General features: G+C 43.3%; 1 protein-coding gene across 1 annotated transcript in view; it reads right to left on the reverse strand.

Moving 5' to 3' along the window:
- The window catches only part of LOC148003405 (uncharacterized), a 36,971-nt gene that overhangs the window by 25,689 nt on the left and 1,283 nt on the right, over window positions 1-9,999 (reverse strand). Inside the window, exons 2-3 of the mRNA XM_087569133.1 lie at window positions 2,503-2,613; window positions 1,764-2,127 (exon numbers count right to left, since the gene is read on the reverse strand). Of these exons, the coding sequence (XP_087425259.1) occupies window positions 1,764-2,127; window positions 2,503-2,613 (475 nt within the window). The remainder of the gene's footprint in view (window positions 1-1,763; window positions 2,128-2,502; window positions 2,614-9,999) is intronic.

The raw sequence follows: 9,999 nt of genomic DNA on the forward strand, positions 1-9,999 counted from the left end.
CTGTCCTTTGTGCTTCCCTATCAATACTGCTATGGATGGTAATAAATTCCAGTCTTTTAAATGTGTAAACAGGCCACCACTTGACGGCAAAGGTTATTATAATTACCCAAACCGGTCTATTCTCTAAAATTTTCACATACATTTTACTGATACCACAATGCAAATTCACCACAAACATTTAACCAATGAAAACAGAAATATTGAATAGCTCTGCAAATAGGATCAATAATCACATACACTTGAAAACAACTATCATGGAAACAAACGACGTAATAGGAGAAAAGATACATCACTAAAAGGTACAGAAGCAGCAAAAAAGACACTACATTTCATGGTTTAAAAGTAAGGTGATACACTTGATCTTTAAAGACAGGCAATGTACTTGATCTTTAAGCCCTTCAACTGTGCCCTCTCTACATAGAAACTGCAGTAAATGACAATCTTTTGTAAGATTTATTTATTTATATGTGAGACCATGCAGCTGTCTTCAGACACACCAGAAGAGGGCATCAGTACTCCTTACAGATGGTTGTGAGCCACCACGTGATTGCTGGCATTTGAACTCAAGACCTCTGATAGAACACTTGGTGCTCTTACCCACTGAGCCATCTCTCCAGCCTCACAATGGCCTCTTACACAGCATCACAGTGGTCTATTTCACTAGATGGCTCCAGGGTGATATCAGAGAAACTTTCACAGTTCCTGAGCACTTCTGAGTTCAAATACCACCAGTGCCCACTCTGTGCTGTTGGCACATTCTGACCTGTCTCCTAAGGGTTGTCAGCCACAAAACGGACACGTTAGCACCAGACAGTATTCACTGCCCTATCCTAAAAACCCCCTCGATTCTGAAAAAGCGACAATCCATGCTTGCTCCATATTTGAGGAAGCCAAATGGTTGATCTGGCTCAAGGCTCTACTTTTCTTAGCTCATCAACTTTCTTTTTCCACTTCTTGTCACAAGAAGTATTTTTTTATGCTGCAACTACACTGCAATGTGTGAAGGAAACCACCATAAACTCTGGGTGCCACCTCTTGAAATTTAAAATTCACAAAACAATTCATGGGTTTCTAATCAGCACCATGGAAAATAAACAAAAACAAGCAAAACCATTCCAAAGGAACTTGCTGGTCTGGAGGCCTGCTCATAGCAGGTAGGAAAGAATTAAATTATGCAGAACTGTAATCTCTCAGAGCTTTGGAGGCTAAAAAAGAGGAAATCTCTGTTTATGTTTCCTTTCTCTGAGTAATTGAAGGAGGGTATTTTACATCCTCCAAATACAATCTCTTGCAAGGGGCAACCAATTACAAAGTAGATCAGAAGAAATCTATTAAATGATACATTCATTGCCTGAGGTTTTAAGAAAATATATTCCCACGATCCCTGTCCATTAACATACAATAGAAACATTACAGGGAGTGTGCCAGCAGGCTAAGCTGCCTCTGAAAAGCCTGTCCTGCCCTGGCAGGTACAGGTCATTTAATTCTAAGTCAATCTGGAGAGAGGTGACAGCCCCAAGTTGCTCTGGGGATGTCAGAGCACAGCTCTCATGCACACTCCTATTACCTCTCCATTCTTTCCCAATGCCATGAGCTTTCCAATCCCTGCTTCAGCTCTCCATACATCCCTGAACCCTCCCTTCCCCTACCCAATGGGCTCACTTTGCATTGCCTCCTTCTGCCACTGCTTTCCCAGGACAGGGGAACGGGGGGGGGGGGGGGGGCAGAAGGAGCCTAAGTAGGGGCGCGGGTCTCCTACCTACCTTGTGTCTGCTGCTCTGGTGGTGCAGCCGGCCCTGCTTGCTGCTTGCTGTCCCTGGGAACCAGACCGGAGGTCGGGCTAGGGGTCCGCGCGAGCTCCACGCCTCGAGGTCCCCTGCCAGGGCTTGCCTGGGCTTCCTCCCTGGACACTGCCAGGCTGCAGACTCCATTGGAAACCCCGCCGCTGTCATAGCGCGCCCTCTTGTGGCCGATGTGACCCCCAACGCCGTTACCGCCCCCTTCCCTGGCTGCTTCTTCTGCTTTTTCTTTTCTTTTTTTCTTTCTCTTTTTGTTTTCAAAGTGGCGCCTGCGAAGAGCTCGCCTCCAGCAAGGAGGACATCGTGCAGGCAGAATCACCTCTGGGCCCTGCCGGGGTCGGAGAGGGAGAGAGAGGAGTCAGCTTGGGCGGCGGCGCCCCGGCTGCCGGCACCTGCGGAAGGAAAACTCGCCCAGGCACACGCGCTGCTGCCAGCGCCAAATATAACGTGCGCGCCCCGTCCCCTCATTTCAGGCGCTCACCCACCAGCTCCGCGTGCCCTGAGGCCGGGCTCCGGCGCGGTCGAGCGGCGGGGTGGGAAGGACACGTGTGCCCACCCCGCGGTTCAGGCAGTACCTGGAGGCGGGGCATGGCGAGGCGTGTGGTGTGGAGCTCCGGGCTCCGCCCAGGCCCTTCAGTCCCCCCTTAGGGCTCTGCGGAGGCCCAGGGAGGCTTTTGTGGTCCCCAGGACCACTGTGACCTACCCGTGGCCATTGCCTCCGGAGCTTCGCGCTGCCCCAGGCTCCTGGCTTGGACAATGTGATTGTGGTTGCCACTCTCCTTGGCTGGCTCAGCAGGGCGCAAGCCACCACCACCTTTCCTCACCTGAAGGCATCTTGGATGGGGCTGAGAGCCCACATCCAGCAGGGGAGCCTCAGGGCACGGGGCCCTGGTCTTGTGTCTGCACCTTGTTGCCAGCCCCTCACACATATGGCAGCATCACACATATGGCTCCTTCTACCAACTGCCACTAATTACCATTTGGACATTCCATCACAATGTTCTCAAGAAGAAAAATGCAAACAAACACGAAAAGAATGAAATTTAGAATCTTTTTTATCAGGCTGGAGAGATGGCTTGGTGGTTAAGAGGGCTGCTTCTCCAGTGCTCCCAAGTTCAATTCCCAGCAACCACATTGTGACCAACAATTATCTGTAGTGGGATCCAATGCCCTCTTCTGTCTGAAGTTCTCTTCTGAGATGCAGGCACACTCGCAAACAGAGTGCTCATGTACATAAATAAATAAATCTTTAAAAATAAAACCTTCTAATCAGTTAATGTATCTACATCTAGAAGCTAGAAAAGGGTCACAGCAATATTAAAAATAATTCAGAAATGGTAAAGGGATGTACGAGAGTCACAAAATTCACTGGGCAAGATGTTGTATGCCTGGAATCCCAACACTCACAAGGCTGAGGTAGGTGGATTGCCTTGAGTTCAAGGCTAGACTAAAGTGTGAGACCTTGTATTAGAAAACAAAACAATTGGGGAGGGGATGGAGAGAGAGACAGAGAGACAGAGAGAGACAGAGAGAGACAGAGAGGAAGACAGAGACAGAGAGCCAGAGCCAGAGAGAGATGGAGACAGAGACAGAGAGAGAGAGAGCGAGAGAGAGAGAGAGAGAGAGAGAGAGAGAGAGAGAGGGAGACAGAGAGAGAGAGAGAGAGAGAGAGAGAGAGAGAGAGAGAGAGAGAGACCTCGAGGTCATTTCTTGTACTGATGACAAGCTACTGAAGAATGTGAATGTCTCCTACCAAGCACTGAGATAATGTGAATGACAGAATGGGTTAAAATGTAGATGGAAAAGTAAAGGAATATACATTTATAATAAATAAAAGAGAAATCCTAAATTTGGAAAGCCTAAATTTAGAAGACTGTATAAGTTTAAGTCATAGGGGGGGGGGAGGGGATGAGACGATGTGGGGGAGAGAATAATCAGAATAAATTATATATGTGTATGAAAATGTTAACTAACAGCAACCAATGAAAAGAGAAAAGCAGGTTTATTTTACGATGAAATTGTGTTCCCATATGACACTATATAGCATTTTGTAAATGGATTATATGAATTATCTGCAATAAAAAATCAATTGTTATTAAAGATGTGATTATGTTCATCTTAATTTCAAGTGTTTTAAATTCTTTTTATTTATTTGCTTATTTATTGATTAATTTTTTTTGGTTCTATTTTTCGGAGCTGGGAATCGAACCCAGGGCCTTGTGCTTCCTAGGCAAGTGCTCTACCACTGAGCTAAATCCCCAACCCCCTATTAATTGCTTTTTTAAGATAGAGTTTTCCTATGTAGACCAGGTTGACCTCAAAAAGAGATCCACCCGCCTATGCCTCCAAAGAGTTAGGATCAAAATGTATACACACACATGAAATTTACATTCTTAAAATGATAAAAAATTACAGCTATCAACTTGGTACAATTATTAAACAGTGATCAAGTGAATAGAAGTATCAGAAACACATTTAAGGCATTAGGTTACTGTTGTTAAAAGGATCTTGAGCAGCATATATAATTATAATTCAAATCATCCAGGAGATACATTGTGAAAAAAAAACATGAAATTGGGTAAAGATGATTTAAATTTTTTTAATCTATTAAAATTTTAAAGTGCATTCGATATGAAAACTGTAAGTGATATACTTCACATTTTTGCTTATATACCATCTTCAATTTTATGTGCATTCTGCAAATATTGTACATGTTTATTCAGTCTCTTAATATTTCCCCATGAGTGATAACATTCACAGAAATCATATTGAGTAAACTGTATATGTTGACGTATAATAGAATTGTATTCTACACAGTATAGCATAGAAATATGTATACATAACTTCCCATATGTGTGTATATACATATGTAAATGGCTCAAGAAAATGAATATCACTTTATCATTGTGGTATTATTTTCCTCAAAATCCTGAGATCATTGAAATGGCATCAAATACTGACCAGATTGGCAAAAAAAAAAAAAAAAAAAAAAAAAAAAAAACAACTCCACAAAGTAAAACTCTTATAAAGAATCTAACGATACTAGCAAAAGTGGCAAAAATATTAAAGTCTCAATGAAATATAAAGTCCAGGTGAAATACTGTATAATATTTTCTCAACTCTAGGATAATGTATTTTTGTACAACTATCAATAAAAGACCTGAATTTTGAAGAATTCAAAAGTAGTGCAGTATAGTTATGCAGTGGTCAATACTGTTGCATACCATTTTACATAACTGCATACACTCTCGTTCTTTTGTTCTGTGGTGTAGCGATAAACTCGGGTAGATTTATGGGGAACCATTGCACTGTAGACTTAAACTGAATTAATTTGGGGATGAGTAAGTCATATTTTGTTAAAGTCGCTTTAAAAATAAACCTTTGGATATTAGTACAGCAAGTAATTCTCCCTGAAGGAAAAACCAGACACCAAGAACCTAGACCACTGCTGTCCAGGAGAAATTTCTAGATGATAGAAATATTCTATATCTGCTGTGTTTCTGGCTATGGATTCTGGATGGCTGTTTGCCTCTTGGGTTGCCTGCTGTGACTAAAGAGGCAGATTTTAGTTCTAAGTTTAGTTCATCTCAAATAGCCATGTGTGACCAGTGGTTGCCATTTGGACAGTGTAGCCGCAGAAAACTGAAGCAGTGTAACCAAAGACTCACCTAGGAGTCAGTTGACCTCCTAGAAGGTGACTTGGGAAAACGTTGGCAATGATAGCCTCTTGGGGAGCTCAACTTCACCAAAATCAAACTGTGAATCCTTTACTCTTCTGCAATAGTCATAATGCAACTGGTCTCACACCCACCCCAACCCTCACCAAAGACACTTGAGAGGGAGCTGAACCCACCGTGTGCTTTAGATTTCAGTGTAGAAAGCACTTCCTTCAAAGTGGAGCAGACTGAGATTGCCAAGTCCTTTGTGTGGCTCCAGGGACTTGGGCCTGACCAGGGGTGAGGAGGAAATGAAGAATGACATTGGACACACATACATGGGGAAGGCTGGGTCCATGAGCTAGAGAAAATGCAGCATCCCAGAAGCTCAGCATGTTTATTATATAGAGTTGGCCAGGAAGCAGGGCTGTTGCACAGGGCAGCAAGGAGGTGGGCATTACATGCAGATAAACAAGGAGGGGAGGACTATGCATATGTAACTGACAAGGGGCAGATTTAGCTAATCTCAGTAGGAGCAGTCTCTGCAGGGAGCAGTCTTCAGGCTGTAAATATCCAGATGTGGCCAGGGAGAAAGGTTGAGTAGACTTTTTCTGCACACACTATCAACAGCATCCTGAGAAGGCTTTGTCATGTCTCTGAGCCTCAAGGGGCATGGGGGCCTTTGTCTTTTCCCCAAGGATAAATGGCTTTGGGTCCATGGCATGGTCGTATCATATTTACAACACACATCCACTTAGGGCTGCACTTCCTCAGGTCTTCCTCTGTTCCCACAGTGAGATCTCAAAAGAAAAACAGAAACCAACCAAAGAAAAAATGTGCTCAGTGAACTGGTTAATTCCCTAACGTATATGGATCCAGTGTCCTAAGTCTAGGACTTCCTCAAAGGCTACAGAAAATCCAGTGGACCTAAAATAAGCAAGGAAAAAACAAAGAAAAAAGGAAAAAACAAAACAAAGACCCTTGTCCCCTCCAAAAAAATGAATGGGAGAAAAAATTATTAAAGGTTTTCATAGAAAATTGTTTAAGAAAATCACACGGGAATTGTACTTAATAGAGTTAGTGTGCTGAGATGTGAGGCCCACTCACAGCATGCAGCATTTGGAAGTCTCAGACAACTTAACAGAAGAGGACTCCTAATTATTCTTTGTGACCACTTTCCACATACTACTCCCAGCTTAATACTAACCTTCATAATTGAGTTGGGGACAGTATTCACCATAGCAGATAATTGAAGCATTAGTGCACACAGACACACACACACACACACACTCACACACACACACACGCACACAAGACACACACTCTCACACACACTCACACACATACACACACACACTCACACATACACACACACAACACACACACAAAACACATACAAAACACACACACTCAGTAGCACACACAAGAGAAATGCATATTCTATGAAGTTTCTTGGCATATTTTTATTTGTAAGCCTCAATGCTGGAGTATTCTTGGTTTTACATAAAGTGGGGGGAAAAGTCAGGCTTCATTTTCCCCCTTTTGAAATGACAGATATCTGTGTGTTAAACATACTCTGATGGCTGTTCAGGCTGCCTCGGCCTATTTGACAGCATCCAGGTCACCTTGGTCAGGACAGTGGTTGCTCTTCTTATTGGTAACTGGTTTGCATCACAAGAGTTTTCCACATCCTTACCAATATTGGAAGATTGGTGACACAAACAGCTTGACAAACAGTAAAATTATTGTGGTTTTGCCTTTCTGGAGGACATTAAAATTTACATGTTTTGCATATGGCTTTTTTTTCTTAGCATTTAGTCCTGCTTTAGTGCTGTTCAAATGTGGCCATGCAGCCAGCATCCCTTTGCTCCGAGCTCTCAGCACCCCATTCCTGTCACTGATCTGATGCATACTTGGTCCCAGAGATGGACAGCAGAGGGATTTGACACACAGCATCCACTCTGCTCCACTGCTTTGCTTTTTGTAAATTCTTTTCAATGGCTATTTCTTGATTTATTATTACTACGACCATAACTTGTCTTGATATTTTGATATAATCTTATTACACAGCCCAGGGTGGCCTTGATTTCCCAATTCTCTGGCCTTAGTCTTCCACCATTCCCTGATTCTCAGTTTGTTATTAGATGTAGTTGTATGGCCCCATTTCCAAATAAAATGTTCTGGCTTTATTACTTTGCCCTTTCCACAGACTTTTATTAATTATGCAAAGTAGATGGTGTTAAATGTTTAAATACTAGATATATTAACTCGTCAGTCCCCAAGACAATCCTGTGAATTAAACACACATTATCATCCTCACTGTGCAGATAAGGGAATTGAGTCACACACAGGTAAAATAACTTCTCCACGATTGAACATCCAATGGGTGTGAGAGCCAAGCTTTGAGTTCAACTACAAAGTAGATCGGCCTATAATGGCTTGGCCTGTGCTGCTGTATATTCAAATGCTAAATTCTGTACCCTAAGGTCTGGTTGCTCCAAGACAAGGAGATCCTCATGTATACCAGATTTTTTTTTTGCCTCCTAAGTTATCCCTGATTGGTTAATAAAATCCCTACAACATGGGCTGGGCAGAAGAGAGGGGACAGAGCAAAGTTTTCCTGGGCCTGGGGACTCAGGCCAGGTCCACGAGGAGAGGGAAAGGACATGGAGGAGAAGGAAGGAGACACCACCCCATAGGGTAGGTGGATCGTGAGTGTATTACCATGAGGGGCAGCCTGTCAGAACAGGAGTGGCCCAGGCAGAGCATGGCAAGCAATACCTTGGGGTTATGGACAGGGAAGCAGAAAAAATAGCACAGAGGGTTGATGTCTGCCCAGCTCTAGTACTTTAAGGCTTATTATAAATCTAAAAGTTTTGTGTCTTTTATTTGGGAACTAAATGATCTACGGTGGGGTAGAAACCCCCTAATAATATTTACTGTAGCAATGGCACTCAATTATTGTGGTATTTTAAATATAACACACGTTGAATTTCACAATTCAGATGCAAGGCTTTTTATATTTCCAATGTGACTGTACACCTGAGGTCATGTCTAGGTATAGATTGAACAGGGCAGAAATGCCTAGAACATTTTAAGGTCATCACACTGACCACATGAAAGCCACAGGCTATACAGACTATGATGGATGAGGAGAAGGCTTAGTGCTCTCTGGGAGTCTCCTTCCCTAGTCTTGGGATAAGACTTCCAGTAAGCCAAGACCATATTCCTCTTCCATTTCTCAAGGAGCCAGGGGTAGACCCACATATATGATTTCTTTCCCTGCAGTGTTTTTTTTCCAAGAGCTGCCCTGTTTGAGGACTTGTCAAGGGTAAGCACCATCAGAGGAAGGCCAGCATATGAATTCTGTATAACTCTGCTCTGACAGCAGGTAGCACAATCCTATCAAGTACTGGAAGCCTTGCTGGAAATATTAATCAACCTCTAGGATCAAAAGGAAACAACCCGAGGGCCATATGGCTGTAAAGCAAGTCTGAAACCATAGCCCAGTATGGAAGTTCAGCCTTGGATCTTACATCAAACAGCGATAGCATCCAAAAGAAAAACGAAACTGAAATGGCAAGGTGACTGGTAATGACCTCATGGCAAGCATATCTAAATCATGTGGAAAGATCCCAGTGCAAAGACATCTAGCAAAGACACATGTCCACGAAGCTTTCACCAAGAATCCCTATTCTGTGTTCTACAACATTATATATACACACACACAAAGAATAATCATTTATGGTCAGCTATGGGGATTGATTCTCTAGGAACCTGACTTTGAGATTGACATAGATGTATAAAGGTGTTTGACAAGTGTTCTTGGGGACCATGGCTGTGGCAAAGAGGAGAGAAGGGGATTGGGCAGAGAGCATTCTGGCTCTAATGCAGTCACAAGGGTATGCAGGCAGCCCTGTGTGGGGCTCAGGAGCTGGCCTGACCCTGAAGTCTTAGCCTGCACTGGAACAAGCAGGAGACCCGGCCTTAAAATCCCCATTGGCTAAGGACGAGGTTCCTGGTCAGAACCCAGTTACCACATTGTAACCACAAAGCCATCCCTTCTCCAATATCGTTCTTCCTGAATTTCCAAGTCCAATCATGAGGATATTTGGGGCTACAATCTGATCTTTTACTCACAGCAAACATAAAAATCAGGTGGATGGGCAGGGAGTGGAATGGCCTAAGTTTAGGCTAAACCACAATTTTAATGGGTCCATAAGTTCAGGAGGGAGTCCATTTGGCATTGTCATCTGTGGCTTCTGTGTTCTTATCCCGGGTGTGCTGACTCTGTGAAACAATGCCACCTGACCTCACATATGTCGGGGTGAAAATCATGTATGACTTTTCTGGGAAGAACTCTGCCTTTTCCTATCATCTGGAGTTATACAACATCTCTATGCAAAGCTCAGAAGAGAGGGGTGGAGATTGTGGAGGCCTTAGAAGTTGAGGATCTTTTCTGATTAAGGCACATATTTTTTCCTATGTAATTTTTCCTTTGCTCTTTCCCTAATGATGTTTGACTTCATTCCTGGCCTGAAGTT

Source organism: Rattus norvegicus, chromosome 9, assembly GCF_021556685.1.
Source record: "Rattus norvegicus strain SHRSP/BbbUtx chromosome 9, alternate assembly SHRSP_T2T, whole genome shotgun sequence".
Taxonomy (NCBI): Eukaryota; Metazoa; Chordata; class Mammalia; order Rodentia; family Muridae; genus Rattus; species Rattus norvegicus.